The sequence below is a fragment of the Xiphophorus hellerii genome, chromosome 14, assembly GCF_003331165.1.
Source record: "Xiphophorus hellerii strain 12219 chromosome 14, Xiphophorus_hellerii-4.1, whole genome shotgun sequence".
Taxonomy (NCBI): domain Eukaryota; kingdom Metazoa; phylum Chordata; class Actinopteri; order Cyprinodontiformes; family Poeciliidae; genus Xiphophorus; species Xiphophorus hellerii.
The window spans coordinates 29,022,875-29,039,083 of NC_045685.1; the positions used below are offsets into that span (position 1 = coordinate 29,022,875).

Here is a 16,209-nt window from a genome sequence, read left to right on the forward strand (position 1 = left end):
TGAGGAACAGCTTCTACTATACATAGATCTATACCTATAGACCTAGATCACTCTGGAGAGGGTGAGGAACAGCTTCTAATATCTATAGATCTATACCTATAGACCTAGATCACTCTGGAGAGGGTGAGGAACAGCTTCTAATATCTATAGATCTATACCTATAGACCTAGATCACTCTGGAGAGGGTGAGGAACAGCTTCTGATACACAGAGATCTATACTGATAGGCCTAGATCTATACTGATAGACCTAGATCTATACCTATAGACCTAGATCACACTGGAGAGGGTGAGGAACAGCTTCTGATACACAGAGATCTATACTGATAGGCCTAGATCTATACTGATAGACCTAGATCTATACCTATAGACCTAGATCACACTGGAGAGGGTGAGGAACAGCTTCTAATACACATAGATCTATAGCAATACACATAGATTTTTAGTGATAGACAGTGAGGACGCATCATGATACAACACACATTGATAGACATAGATCTATCTATCTATGATGATCTAGATCTATAGTGAAAGATCCTACATCTATACAGTAACAGCTGGTTCTATTCTGTACCACGTAGATCTATGTTGTTCCAGAACCTTCTGGTCCATAAATATCATCAGCGGTTCTGTTTTTAGAACCAGGTTATCTTTAGCTGCTGTCGCCTCGCTGATCAAACAGAACCGGGCCCAGTTGGACCGGCGCCGACTGCTGACAGCATGAGTCACTGCCGCACTAATCAGTTCACTGCCTTCATCACTGAACTGCTGCATCATCATCATCATCATCATCACCTCTGATGGTTTATCTATTGGACCAGCAGCAGCTCAGGAGGTTCTGATGGTCGGTTCTATCAGATCTGGACCTCAGCAGAACCACAGCAGTGGTGTTGGTTCCCTGATGGTCTCTGGACCAAGCAGAGACTGGAGGCCGGGTTCTGATGGGTTCTGGTCGGGTTCTAAACAAACATGTAGACCGACACCGTTCAACAGAACCTCAGGTCCACAGACCTTCAGTACTCCAGTAGAACCATCAGAACCAACCATGTAGAGCCAGACACAGTTGGATCAATCAGTACTGAGTCCAACTGGCTCCATCAGAACCGGTTCCATCAGAACCAGGTCCGGTTGGGCCCATCAGAACCGGCTCCATCAGAACCTCTCCCTCTCTCCAGGGGAACTCTGGACTGGGCTTCAGCATCGCGGGCGGAACCGACAACCCGCACATCGGAGACGACCCGTCCATCTTCATCACCAAGATCATCGCAGGAGGAGCCGCCGCCCAGGACGGACGCCTCAGGTACCGGTTCTGACCCGAACGGGTCCGGGTCAGTATGGCTGCTCTTAGGGAGGGGAATTCATTAGAATTGATCAGTTTGATTCCCTATCAATACTGTTATTGATTTGTATGAAGTTAGGAATGAACTCAATCAGAATAAACATGTTGGTTCTGATCCAAACTAATTTAAAAGTTTTTAAACAATAAGAATCAAATAAACATTTTAACATGAAACTTTCTGCACATCAACAAATTTTATAATAAACAAAAAATAAATAAAACCTAAAAACTATTTTACTTTATTTAATGTTAATGTGAAATTATTCACCAACATTAACAGGTAAATTTTTATGATGAAACTCGACTAATAAACTGTTTAGGATTTAATTGAAACATAATCAATTACACATTTATTGACTTAATGTCGTGTTTGATTATTGATTCTATATTTCATTGTTTCTGTGTTTATGATGTAAAGCTCTTTGAAATGCTTTGCTGCTGAAATGTGATATACTAATAACATTTTATTGATTAAAATAATAACCAGTTTAATGTTTCCTGGTCGTTCCCATGGAAACGCTCCAAGCCCCGCCCCCTGAGTCACCGCTGTTGCTAAGCAACGGATCAACGTTCCTTCAATCGGTTGGAAGTTGAATCTGTTGGATTTTTTATTTCCTCCTTTATGGAACCAGCAGAACCAAACTAGTGAACCACTCAGAACCGGTTCTGTTTCTACTGCTGGATCTTTGACCCAACAGAGATCAGAGGATTCTGATCGGTCCAGTTTGATGGCAGAACCAGAACCAGAGAGCTGCAGCTGGTTCAGTTCAGAACCTCTGATTGGGTCAGGACTGGCTGGATCAGTAATCGGTACCAGGCAGGTCCGGTTCAGATAGCTGGAGGTCCAAGTTCTGTCCAACATGGTTTAAGTTCTACAGCAGCTGTGAGGTTCTGGTTCTGACCCGGTCCGACCTCCGCAGGGTGAACGACAGCATCGTGTTCGTGAACGACGTGGACGTCCGGGAAGTCTCTCACTCATTGGCTGTGGAGGCGCTGAAGGAGGCGGGGCCTGTGGTCCGACTCTACGTGCTGCGGCGCCGACCGCCCAGCGAACGGATCGCTCAGGTCAAGCTGCTGAAGGGACCCAAAGGTGAGCAGAACCAGTGGTACCAGCAGAACCAGTGGTACCAGTAGAACCAGTAGAAGCAGCGGTACCAGTAGAACCAGTGTTACCAGTAGAACTAACAGAACCAACAGAACCTTCTACAGATTCTACAGTTAAGATACTTTAGCTGGTTCTGATTGGCTGAGGTTCTGGTTCCAGACCCGGCTGATCTTTAAATAAACCAGGTGACCTTTGAACCCATTCAGGCTCTGAACTAAAGTTTTTACCTAAAGAGGATTTAGCTCAGAGTTTCTCACCCGTTTCTGGAACAGCGCCCCCTATCCACCATCCTGGTTCCTCGCCGCCCCAAAGAATCTCTTGGCTTCTTTGCACTGAATATTATTTTACTAATATTACTATCACTATTGTTGATGTTTTGGTTTTTATGGTTGTTTCTGTATTTATCATCATAAATAATTTCCCAGAGAACAAAAAAGCAACAAGAATAAAAATTATTTTACAGGCGTTTATGAAATGAATGAACCTTCAAGTTAAAATCAGCAGCCAATCAGAGAGGAGAAAATATTCTGAGCCATTTTCTGATGTTAGTTATTAAATATTGTACAAAATGACCAAATAAAAGATGTGCAATAGTTTAAACTTTAAACTATTTCCCAAAGACAGAGCTCTGCAACATTAAAACATATAATCATAACTTTTCTTCTCTTCAGTGTTTCTGGTGCTGCAGATCTGTGCTGCCTTCAGGAAAATGGGACATCAGAGTTTCATCCATATAATTTCATCCACATGGTGTTAATGTGTAAACCAGAGCTTCAGTGGAAAATAATTTCAGATAATTTTAATGCCACATAAATATGGGACAGAAACATGGATGATATTTATCAATAGACCTGTCTATTGATTTATAGATTAATAGTTTTACTGGAAGAAATTACAAAGAACAAAGCTGATTCTTAATCAATCAAATTAAATCCTAATGAGTCAAACTGAAAGTGTCATGGAGTCTCTGAACAGCATCATGATATTAACACTGACATAAAATATAATATCGAAGAAATAAATATATAAAATAAAATCTAATTAAAAACATAAATAAGTGATAAGTTCCTTATTACTGTTATTGTGTGTAAAATATATTTCTTCTTAGTACTAGATATGTTCTCAACAAACCCAATAATATTATTTGACCTTTTATCTGAAAATAGTGTCTGTTTATTCTTGCCATACTCTGTATTAATTATTGCTCTAAAGGTCTTGCCATACCAGTTTATTCTCTGTATTTAATTTAGTTTCTTAGTTTATTCTTGCATTTTTATTTAGTTTTCTTTGATTAGTTTTATTCTCTCCTGGTTTATTGTTATTTTCTTCTTTATTTTTAGTTTTATTTTATCGTTTTTATTGACGTTCACCTCCAGTAATCTTCACTCATCATGTATCTTCGCCGCCTCATCATCATGAGTTTCACTGATTTTCCTCTCATTAATTTTTCATTGTTCACCTCCAGATTCTCTGATCCAGATTCTCATCCAGTTTGTTCTCCGTTCTACATCCTGGTTCTGCTGTTTCAGAGTTTAGCTCCATGTGCTCGTTGTTTTGTTGTTGTTTTTTTGTTTGTTTTTTTACCCCCTGTGGTGCGGGGCGGTCAGGAAGCATATCGATGGAGAACAGCAGACTGATGTAACCTTTTAAAACAATGGAAAAATCCTGGTATTCTGATGATTAAAATTCAAAAGTGCTGTGGTACCGTTTCATACCGGATCACTTACAGAACCAATAACTATAAAATAAACTATCGTGGAATCATCCATGGAGGATTTTTTTATTTAACTTAGTTCATTTTTCAGAGGGACACACAGAGAGGGTAACGTGATTTTAGTAATTACATCAGATATCATACAATATTTCGTTGTCTTTCCATGGAAGCATCCAGATGGACAATAAAACACTTTTAATATAATCAATCAATCAATCAATCAATCAATCAATCAATCAATCAATCAATCAATCAAATCAATCAAATTTTATTAGTATAGCACATTTCAGCAGCAGGCATTTCAAAGAGCTTTACATCATTACAAACACAGAAACACAATGCAATATAGAATCAATAATCAAAACACGACATTAAGTCAAGTTACATCAATAATTGATTACATTTCAAATACAATCCTAAACAGGTGGGTTTTTAGTCTAGATTTAAAAGAAGTCAGTGTTTCAGCTGTTTTACAGTTTTCTGGAAGTTTGTTCCAAATTTGTGGTGCATAGATGCTGAATGCTGCTTCTCCTCGTTTGGTTCTGGTTCTGGGGATGCAGAGCAGAACCAGAACCAGAACCTGAGAGGTCTGGAAGGTTGATACAACAACAGCAGATCTTTAATGTATTGTGGTGCTAAGCCGTTCAGTGATTTATAAACTAACAGTATTTTAAAGTCTATTCTTTGAGCTACAGGGAGCCAGTGGAGGGACTTTAAAACTGGTGTTATGTGCTCTATCTTCCTGGTTTTAGTCAGAACGCCAGCAGCAGCATTCTGGATCAGCTGCAGCTGTTTGATTGATTTGTTGGACAGACCTGTGAAGACGCTGCTGCAATAATCAATACGACTGAAGATGAAGGCATGGATGAGTTTCTCTAGATCTGGCTGAGACATTAGTCCTTTAATCCTGGAAATGTTCTTCAGGTGATAGAAGGCCGACTTTGTAACTGTCTTTATGTGGCTCTGGAGGTTCAGGTCAGAGTCCATCACTACTCCCAGGTTTCAGGCTGATCGCTGGTTTTCAGTTGTAATAACTGAAGCTGTGCATTGACTCTAGATCTATAGCTCTAGATCTATAACTCTAGATCTATAACTCTAGATCTATAACTCTAGATCTATAACTCTAGATCTATGACTCTAGATCTATAACTCTAGATCTTTCCTCTTTAGGTCCAATATTAATAACTTCAGTTTTGTTTCTGTTCAGCTGGAGAAAGTTTTGGCACATCCACACATTTATCTGTTCTAAGCATCTGTTCAGTGATTGGATGGGGTCAAAGGTCACCTGGTGACATCGTAATGTAGAGCTGTGTGTCATCTGCATAGTTATGGTAGCTAATATTATTTCCTGTTATAACCTGAGCTAGTGGGAGCATATAAATATTGAATAAAAGGGGTCCTAGGATTGAACCTTGGGGTACCCCACATGTGACCTTTGACCTTTATAAGTTGCTGCTTTGACATGATCACAGCACTGTTAAAAAATATGTACAAAAATCCTCAATAAAACATAAAATATTTGAAAATCAGACACCAGACAAGTGAATCACAGAATCATCAGCCGGTGAGATGCTGAACTGATGGTGAAGCTACATTAGCAGGAGAAGCTAACAGACACTGAAGAGAAGAAGAGCTGCCATCGATAATCTGCAGCTAAACATGTTTTAATGTCACAATACAGTTTTAGCAAGTTGCTCAAAGTCTAAACTGGTTTTGTTGAGCATTTAAGGTGTAAAATTTGCCTTTGACCAAATGACCCCCAAAAGAATTGCAGCGCCCCCTGCTGCCCTTTGAGAGTCCCCAGAGTACCACCCCATTGAGAAACGCTAATCTAGAGTTATAGATCTAGAGTTATAGATCTATAATCAGCTTCAGTTCTTCCAGCTGTAAACTAGAGGTCAGGCTGACCTCTGACCCTTGGGTTCCACAGTGGTTCTTCTAGCAGCTGCAGAACATTTCCAGAACCAGAAACTAAAGTCTCCGATCAGAGAAACTCATCCAGGCTTTAGTTTCTCTTTAGTGGCTTTGATTCCTGCAGCAGCGTCTTCACAGGTGTGATTGACAACCCAACGGTCCAGAACCTGCTGCTGGGGTTCTGACTAGAACCAGGAGGATAGAGACACCACCCGGTTCTACACCATCCAGTTCTACATTCCTTCACTGAGAGATTTTAAATCCTGCTCTAGTTTCTAATCACTGAACACATTATAGATCTGCTGCTGATGGATCAACCTGCTGGTTCTGGTTCTGGTTTGCATCCAGAACCAGAACATGGAGAAGCAACATTCAGCTTCTGTGCACCATAAATCTGGAACAAACGTCCAGAAAACTGAAAAACATCTGAAACACTGAGTCATGAGGTTTGTTGGTGAGGATGGAGGCTTTGAGACTCAGGTGGAGAAACTGGTTTTAATAACAAAGGTAGAAACCAGAGGTAACAGGTAAGGAACTAAACACCATCAGTAACTCAGGCAGCTTCACAAAGACATGATGAAGGAAACAGCAGAGAAAGGAAGACAGGTGAGGTTAAACACATATTGGATAATCAGGGGAAACAGCTGGAAACAATCAGGGGTTGACCTGGAAACACAGAGACTAAACTAACAAACACACATCCAGACAAAACCCCTCAGCCTGGTTAGAGCTGCTCTGATTTGATTATTCTGGTCTGGATTATCCACCTGATTCCTGGGAGGCTCACTGGGGAAACGATTATGGGTCTTACTACCGGCGCCCAGCGGAAGTAGCAGTATGTTCATGTGCTGTTCATGGCTGTACTTTAATAATCAGACCAAGTTTAATCTGTGGCAGCAACAGGTGAGTCTTTAACGGCTAACAAATCAAATGTAACCGGGTTCTGCTTCACTCCACTGTACCAGGCCGGCCCCAGTAACCCCTCGACTCTGGTTGTGTAGATTTTTAAATGAAGACGAGTTTCTGGTTGATCAGGCAGTTTATTTCCTGAATGAGAACATATGGGGAGTTCAAATCAGTGCAACGGCTCCGCTTCACTCTGCACACTACAACAGAGCGTTAAGTTAGCCTTTAACTTAGCACATAAAGTGTTTTACAATATTAACTAAACTAAAAGTACAAATATTGGTGCCAGGCACACATCTAGTAAATAGTAAATTTCACACTATTTGTCTAAGTTTATAAAAATGATGTTTTATTATGTTGTAGCTAACTATGCTAGTTCTGTTATTGGTCGCTATCCCTCCTAGCATTAGCTGTAGCTAGCGGTAAAACAATATTGCCACATGTAAGCTGTAATAACTGGAGTTTCTACATATTTTATAGCATAAAAGCTCTGTGGAAAGCTAGTTAGCGAGTTGCTGACATGTAAACAAATGGGGGTTCCGGTTTACGGCGGAAGTCGCGCCCATAAATCACGCAAAGCCTCATGGGGGCTCGGAATAAGGTGAATAAAGTTTAATCAGTCTCTTTTTAAAAAAATAAATAAATAAAAAAGGAAAGGTTTTCTTTAGAAATATTTTATTATTATTTTTTAATGTTTTAATAATAACTCACCTGGTTTCTCTCTCTCTACCTGGTTCTGGTCGGTTCCGCTCTTCCTCCGGTCCTGGTTCTGGTTCCGGTTCCGGTCGGGTCCAGGTCTGGGCTTCAGCATCGCAGGCGGTGTGGGGAACCAGCACGTTCCCGGAGACAACAGCATCTACGTCACTAAGATCATCGATGGCGGCGCGGCGCATCGGGACGGCCGGTTGCAGATCGGGGATAAGATCCTGGCTGTAAGTGGACCGGTTCTGGTTCTGGAGGCCCGGTGGGCCGGGTGTTCAGTAGTGACGCTGGCGCCCCCTGCAGGTGAACCACATGTCTCTGGAGGACGTCCTGCATGAAGACGCCGTGGCGGCGCTGAAGAACACCGGGGAGGTGGTGTACCTGAAGGTGGCCACGCCCACCGCCCCGTTCGGCCAGCAGGGGGAGCGCTACAGCCCGCCGGACCTCACCAGCGGTACGTAGAGACGGTTCTGGACGGGTTCTGGCCCGCCGGACCTCACCAGCGGTAGGTAGAACCGGTTCTGGTCCTCAGACTCTCTCTCTCTCTGCAGCCTACATGGATCCAGACTACCTCTGTGATTACCCAGCAGCCCTGGCGCCGCCGTCGCCCAGGCGATACTCACCGCTGCCCCGCGGCATCATGGGAGACGAGGAGTACTCCAGGGAGCCGCGGCGCGTCGGCATCCAGCGGGGGGCCACCGGGCTGGGCTTCAACATCGTGGGGGGAGAAGATGGAGAAGGAATCTTCATCTCCTTCATCCTGGCGGGAGGACCGGCGGACCTGAGCGGGGAGCTGAGGAAGGGAGACCAGATCCTGAGTGTGAGTACCGCTTTAAGAGAGAGGGGCAGATCCTGAGTGTGAGTACCGCTTTAAGAGAGAGGGGGGGTGGGCAGATCCTGAGTGTGAGTACCGCTTTAAGAGGGGGGAGGGGGCAGATCCTGAGTGTGAGTACCGCTTTAAGAGAGAGGGGGGGGCGGGATCCTGAGTGTGAGTACCGCTTTAAGAGGGGGGAGGGGGCAGATCCTGAGTGTGAGTACCGCTTTAAGAGAGGGGGGGAGATCCTGAGTGTGAGTACCGCTTTAAGAGAGGGGGGGCAGATCCTGAGTGTGAGTACTGCTTTAAGAGGGGGGGTCTGTGGACCCTCTAGCACAGGGCTGCTCAGCTGCTCAAGTCCAGTCCTGGAGATCTACCATCCTGCAACTTTTAGAAGCATCCTTACCCCAACGGACCAGATCAGCTCTGAACAGACCTGCTAACGAGACATTCATTGGATTCAGGGATGCATCTGAAAGTTACAGGATGGCAGTTCTCCAGGACTGGACTTGAGCTCCCCTGCTAGCAGCTCTGGGTCCACTGACACCGTTACCTGAACCACCTGCTGCAGGTCACGGTTCCATCAGGGGGGTACCTGGTTCTGGAAGGTCCGGTCCAGTCTGGATTGGAGAACAGAACCAGAACCAGATCAGCTGTTGAACAGTTATCAGACCAGAACCTCTGGGTCAGACAGAGACCCGGTCCACTGTCCTCCTTCAGCAGGAACCGTCCTCAACCTGAGACCAGTTCATAGACAGAGGCTGTAGTGAGCCCCCTGCTGGTAGGACAGTGGTACTGACCACTAACCCGTCTAACACCTGTCCTCTCTGTCCTCTGTCCAGGTGAACGGGGTGGACCTGCGGTTCGCCACACATGAACAGGCAGCAGCAGCTCTGAAGAACGCCGGCCAGACGGTGACCATCGTAGCTCAGTACAGACCAGAGGGTGAGGAGCTCAGACACACCACAAGCTGTTAGCGTGTTAATGAGGTCATGCTAAGCAGCACATGCTATTAGCATGTTTATTGGCTCAACACGGTCTACTTCCTGTTTCCTGTCCAGAATACAGCCGCTTTGAGGCCAAGATCCACGACCTGAGAGAGCAAATGATGAACAGCTCATCAGGCAGCCTGAGAGCCAACCGCACCTTCTACGTCAGGTACTGAGCTCCTGACCTGACCTTAACATGTTAGCCACCATGTTAGCAACCGTGTTAGCGACCATGTTAACCACCATGTTAGCCACCATGTTAGCCACCATGTTAGCAACCGTGTTAGCGACCATGTTAACCACCATGTTAGCCACCATGTTAGTCACTATGTTAGTCACCGTGTTAGCCACCATGTTAGCCACCATGTTAGCAACCGTGTTGCCTATCTGAGCAGGGAGCGGAGCTGGTGTTGCTCTTCATGTCGTTGCTGATGTTGCCCCCTGTTGCCCTCCGTTGCCCCCTGTTCCGTTGCAGAGCCCTGTTTGACTACGATAAGCAGTGGGACTGCGGCGTTCTGTCTCAGGCTCTGGACTTTAACTTCGGGGAGGTTCTCCATGTGATGGACAGCGCAGACGAGGAGTGGTGGCAGGCCAGACGACTCAACCAGCAGGGGGAGCTAGAGGAGCTGGGATACATCCCCTCCAAGCACAGGCTAGTTGACCTGCTGACCTCTAGCTGTAGAGCTAACGGCTACGGTAGAGTAATGGTTGCTGCTATAGCTACAGCTAGTTGCTATAGCTACAGCTAACAGTCACTGCTATAGCTACAGCTAGCTGCTATAACTACAGCTAACAGTCACTGCTATAGCTACAGCTAGCTGCTATAACTACAGCTAACAGTCACTGCTATAGCTACAGCTAGCTGCTATAACTACAGCTAACAGTCACTGCTATAGCTACAGCTAGCTGCTATAACTACAGCTAACAGTCACTGCTATAACTACAGCTAACAGTCACTGCTATTGCTACAGCTAGCTGCTATAGCTGCTAACTGTTTGTGTTTCAGGGTGGAGAGGAAGGAATGGTCCCGCATGAAGAGTAAAGGTACAGTCCAACTGTTTCACCTGTATGATATCAAAGCTCTGATATAATATCTGATAATAAATGTTAAGATGAAACTGAACCAATTTAATGATCATCGTTTAATAACTGAGCCTGATGAGGAAACCAAACAGAACATCATGCAGTCAGAGAGAATGAAGCTTCATGTTCATATTGACACAATACCAGGATGGAAAGACATCAGCAATGACCCTAGAGCAGCAGCTACTGCTGCCTGTCAACCTGGGGAGGGTCAAAGGTCACCTTCAGACCATCTGTAGTCCATCTGGCTCCAGATAGAACAAGAAGAAACATCTCAAACATCTCAGGGTTGAAGGAGAAAACCTCTTCTCTCTATAAACAAGATGGCCGCCAGACTGAGGTTAGCAGAGCCAAAACTTCTGGGACAACGAGACCAGAGACGAGACGATGGGCCGTGTTACGTCCACAAAGGCCACAACATATTTGAGGACACGAAGGTAAAATGAGGATTCAAAAAGTCAGATTTATTTCAAAACTCTCTTGACCTCTTCTTTTGATTTCCCTGTGGAGGAAAAGAGAATTAAATCCTTGGTTCCCCGTGTCCCAAAGAAAAAAAAGAAAACAAAAATCCCAAAGTAGGAACAGAAAGTTGGACCTGGTGAGCTGATCCAAAAGAACAAAACGGTACAGCAGGGGGCCAACCCTATACAGGGCCGTCGAAGCCCCTGCTAGTACCGGACTACAAGAAAAAAGAAACTACTGTTAAAGAAAAACCGAAAACAGGACAACCGGTCCCACCAGGTCAAAATTACAACAAAAAAAACATCAACCAAACAAACAGCTAACAAAAACTACAGTATGGCAGGCTGGAGACGGGCGCACCGCGTCAGAACGCATCCTGGGTGGTTGTTGGGAGTGGGCGTCGCCTTTACCTGGCGCAACCCAGCCTATTTATAGGCGGTCCAACAGCGCCACAAATTAACAGCACCAAATTAGAAAAAGAAAGAATTATCCAAACTCCAAAGTATATTAAACAACAAAAAAAAATCATACTACTAAAGTCAACACAAAACGATCCAAGAGAAAAAATAGACAAAAATAAATACAATGTGCCGAAAGCACATAACAGGCCGGGCCGGACAGAACCAAGATGGAAGAAACCAGAGCCTGCAGGTCAGCAGAAGCTCTGCAGCACGGTGGTGGAGGTGTGATGATGAGGGCTTGTTCTGCTCGAGGCCCTCCAGTCTCTGGTTGGACCAGGATCTCCTCTGGAAACTTCATCCAAACCGGGTCAACAACAGAACGTTCATCAGTTCAGCCAATCTGTGGCTGACAAAGAACAGAACCTGCAAAGGCCTAGTCAAAGTCCAGACCTCAGCCTGATTGAAGTGTAACACTGGGACCTTCAGAGGGTCGAACAGAACCTTTAGTGATCTAAACAGAGAGGTGACCGGACCAGAACTCCTCTATGACTGAAGACACCCGTCAGTGGTTCTGTTGAAGGTTCTGGACACCTTAAAGGAGGTTCTGCTGGGAGGTTCTACTGGCCTTTGGACCGGGCCGTGGCCTCAGCTCTAACCAGAACCGTTCATCCTTCTCCTCCAGCTGTTTTCATCCGTCTGTTTCTGTTCCAGGTCGAGACGGTTTCATCCACAGCTATGAACTCGTCACTCAGATTGAAGGTCAGTACCAGCAGAACCTTTAGTCCTACTTGTGAAGAGGTCCGGTGGTGAGGCAGACGCAGTGGAACCAGGTGGAAGTGCAAATGATGATGTTTAATAGTGAAATAATCCAATACAAAGTCCAAACGCCAGGCAGCACTGCTGAGCGGGAGACCAGGGCTCAACACAGGTAGCGACAGGCTAAACGAACGGACAAGACGACGGACTGAGACACATTAGACAAGGACAAGGACCCGACAAGGACCCAGAGACACAGGTGACACTAAATACACAGGAGGTCATCAGGGAACGAGACACACCTGGTAATAATCAAGGGGAGACGGAACAACATGGAGACACAGAGACACCGGAAACTCAAAATAAATACACAGATCACAACACTACTCACTGATAACTGGACCAGAACCAGAACCAGAGGTTCCTCTGACTCACTGATCTATTTCTGTTCCTATGAGGAAACCCAGGGGAAATGTTTTTTTAAAAGGTCAGAGTGGAAAGGTTTCCTGGTTCAGGTCAGGAGAACCAGATCATTGTTCCAAGGTCGTGGTGTCCAGTCCGTCCTGCAGGGACAAACTGACCAGGTTCCTACCTGGTCCAGTTCTCTGGTTCTCCATCCTGGACCAACTGATGGCTCATTAGCTGCTGCTGAACTTTGACCTGCTGAGGAGGAACTGAAACCTGCAGGACACCGTCCCTGAGGACGGTCCTAACGGTTAGGTCCTAACCCTAACTCTCCATGGAGGAGCCGTGACCTTCATGACCTGCTGAAGGTCACCAGATAAACACAATGGTCCGTTGGTTCCTGGTTCCTTCAGGTTTAGTTTTTCCTCAGCAGACCTTTGACCTCCATTGACCTTGTATTGACCTCTGATTGAGTCCTGGTTCCTGAAGGATGTTTAGGTCCATGTCCTAACCGCTGTCCGTCTGTCCTCAGTGGACTACGCCCGTCCCGTCATCATCCTGGGTCCGACCAAAGACCGGGTCAACGACGACCTGCTGTCTGAATATCCGGACAAGTTCGGCTCCTGCGTTCCCCGTAAGTCTTCCTCCTGATGATGTCATCACGCTGACAGACAGGAAGTCTGTGATGTCACGTCCCGTCTCCGCCCACAGACACCACCCGTCCCCGCAGGGACTACGAGATGGACGGGCGGGACTACCACTTTGTGTCGTCACGGGAACAGATGGAGCGGGACATCCAGTCCCACCGCTTCATCGAGGCGGGGCAGTACAACAACCACCTGTACGGGACGTCGGTGCAGAGCGTCAGGCAGGTGGCTGAGCAGGTGAGACCTGGGGGGGGGGGCAGGTGAGACAGGAAGGTGGACGGTTGGTCTGAACCTGGAGGTCACTGGTCGATGATGAGTAAATAAAACGATGAAACAAATCTTCAGTCATCCAGTGAAGCAGAGCAGAGCATCGTCTGCATAGAGAGGATCTCTGCCTCTACCTGGTCTGATGATCCAGAGATACTGGAACAGATTTAAAGGGACGGCAGCACTTTAATTTGTAGAAACAGACTGTATAGAAGCTGCTGTTCTGGGTTTTTACATAAAACCAAAGGTTTGGTCACCTGTCCTGATGTTTACCACAGCATGACCTCCTGACCCCTGTGGTCCATGATTAACCTGTACCTGCCTTACTAACTGTGGCCCCCTGCTGTTCCAGGGGAAGCACTGCATCCTGGATGTTTCAGCCAACGCTGTGAGGCGTCTGCAGGCCGCTCACCTTCACCCCATCGCCATCTTCATCCGCCCGCGCTCCCTGGAGAACATCCTGTAAGAAACATGTTACCTGACCTCACCTGAGCTGTCTGTAGAACCGGTCAGGACCAGACCGGGTCCTGGACCCGTCCGGTTCCTCTGGGCTGAATCGTCTCCCTGATTGTCTTTAGGGACCTGAACAAGCGTCTCTCGGAGGATCAGGCCAGGAAAGCTCTGGACCGAGCCGTCAAGCTGGAGCAGGACTTCCTGGAGTGTTTCACAGGTAAGAACACCTGAGAACCTGGACCAATCAGAGCCAGCCTGTCTCTAACCGACCAATCAGATTGCTCCTTCCTGTCTGTCTCCTGCAGCCGTTGCCCAGGGCGACAGCTTCGATGAGGTGTACCTCCAGGTGAAGCTGGTCATCGAGGAGCAGAGCGGACCGTACATCTGGGTTCCTGCCAGAGACAGGCTCTGATTGGCTGAGCTTTGTCTCCATGGCAACCACCATCACCTCCTCCAGCTGCTGTGGGCGGAGCCACAAGACATGGAGAGGACCAGAGACTGCTGTAACCATGGCGACCACTTCCTGTCCAGAGAGACGAATAATCCTGAGATAATGAATCAGAGACTGTAGAACCAGATCCAAGTATTTATAGAAACATATTTATTTATTATTTATTTATTAAGACTTTCTGTGACGTGGAGGTGGTGTGTGTGTGTGTGTGTTAGACAGGGAGCGTGGGTGTGTGTGTGTGTGTGTGCGCGCGCATACAGACGTGTGTGACTGTAAATAAAACCATGGGGCTCAAACACACAGTCTATTCAGGGCTTAAACTATCACACAACCACTGGACTACAACTCCCACAATCCTCCTCTTTAGGACTACAACTCCCTCAGCTCTCCTGTCAGAGCCGGCCCAAGGCAGAAGCAACCTAGACCAAACCGCTCATGAATTAAACTCCTCAGATCTAAAATATTTCTATCTGATTGTTGAGAAAAAGAATTTAATTTAATTTAATTTGATAGTTTCCTCAGAGAAAGATTTAAAGTTTAGTTTCAGTTTGCTTTGTAAAACATTCTCAGTCATCCTCCATTTGGACTACAACTCTGTTTGGATTCTTTTTATTTTTGGACTACAACCCCCACAGTCCTCCTCTCCATGGACCACAGACTCGGTTTGGACGTTTACACCAACAATCCTTTTAGTTTTTGGACTACGACCCTCTGCTCCTCCTCTGTTTGGACTCTAACTCCCATAATGCCGTTCTGTTCAGGCTGAAGGACTCCATGTGATCTGAGCATCACATTTCATATTAAGTCTTTCTCAGCTGCTGCATCCTGCATCACACAGGACTACATTACCCAGAGTGCCCTGCTCCACGGGACCTGGCAGCAGCAGTAATGGCCGGTGGCTCAGCAGAAGACATGGGGACCAAATTGGACTCAACAAGAACCTTACTGGTTCTGCTGCTGGAACGGGTCAGATGGAAGAGGAGGGAGAGACTCTTTACACACACCTGGACAACAGAGACACACCTGGACAACAGAGACACACCTGGACCAGAGGAGGCTGCTGGTCTGAAGGCTTCTTGTAAAAACAGAAAAATTAGTTATTAATGAAATTCAAATATTTAAATAAATTCCTTATAAAACTGAATGTTGGCTCCAACTCAGTGCTGATAGAACCATCAGAACCATTAGAACCATCAGAACTCAGCCTCTAACCATCTGAACCATTTTAATTTTAAACACCTGGCAGATGGAAATTTGTCTCCCCCTGCTGGCAGATATAATCATTACACATACGCTGTGACGTCATCGGTTCCTCCATGTTTTCCTTCCGTTTCTGTGGTTCTGATCCGGATGTTCTTTAGGGATTCTGGGTCTGATGATTTATTAAAATGTTTTAATGTCCATCCATATGTACATCCATCCATATATTAATCTGTCCATCCATCCTCCATCCATCCATCCAGAACTTTTAAAGTTGTTCTTCATGGTTCTTGTTCCTTCAGTTCTGTTCCTCTCAGCTGATGGATTCCAGCCGTCTGTCCATCGTTGATCCATCAGGTTTTTCCTCTGAAATGTTTCTTGGTTCTGGTTCAGTAAAGACATCACCTTTGCTAACAGTAGCTGTGCTAACACTAGCTATGCTAACACTAGCTATAACACTAGCTCTGCTCAGGTTGTCATGGCAACACATTGGAGCAAAACGCCTCTATCTCATTCTACATCTTGTTTTTTCACCCCTCCAGGGGGTCTTTTTGTGGCTCTAGAGTCCCTTTTTACAAAGTAGGCTGACAGGAAACGGGGAAG

The 16,209-nt window shown here is 45.7% G+C and overlaps 1 protein-coding gene across 8 annotated transcripts in view; it reads left to right on the plus strand.

The window, feature by feature from the left end:
• The window catches only part of dlg4b (discs, large homolog 4b (Drosophila)), a 28,300-nt gene extending 12,750 nt beyond the window's left edge, over positions 1–15,550 (plus strand). For 5 of the 8 annotated variants that reach the window (XM_032583298.1, XM_032583295.1, XM_032583299.1 and 2 more), the window contains 15 exons: positions 1,174–1,298; positions 2,258–2,427; positions 7,772–7,908; positions 7,982–8,132; positions 8,230–8,498; positions 9,335–9,437; positions 9,554–9,650; positions 9,957–10,133; positions 10,488–10,525; positions 12,139–12,186; positions 13,121–13,222; positions 13,300–13,472; positions 13,855–13,964; positions 14,081–14,172; positions 14,261–15,550. In XM_032583298.1, coding sequence (XP_032439189.1) covers positions 1,174–1,298; positions 2,258–2,427; positions 7,772–7,908; positions 7,982–8,132; positions 8,230–8,498; positions 9,335–9,437; positions 9,554–9,650; positions 9,957–10,133; positions 10,488–10,525; positions 12,139–12,186; positions 13,121–13,222; positions 13,300–13,472; positions 13,855–13,964; positions 14,081–14,172; positions 14,261–14,367 — 1,899 coding nt within the window. In that variant the 3' untranslated portion in view covers positions 14,368–15,550. The other 3 variants (XM_032583301.1, XM_032583294.1, XM_032583302.1) reach the window with 3 other exon arrangements.
• The last annotated feature ends 659 nt before the right edge of the window (positions 15,551–16,209 follow it).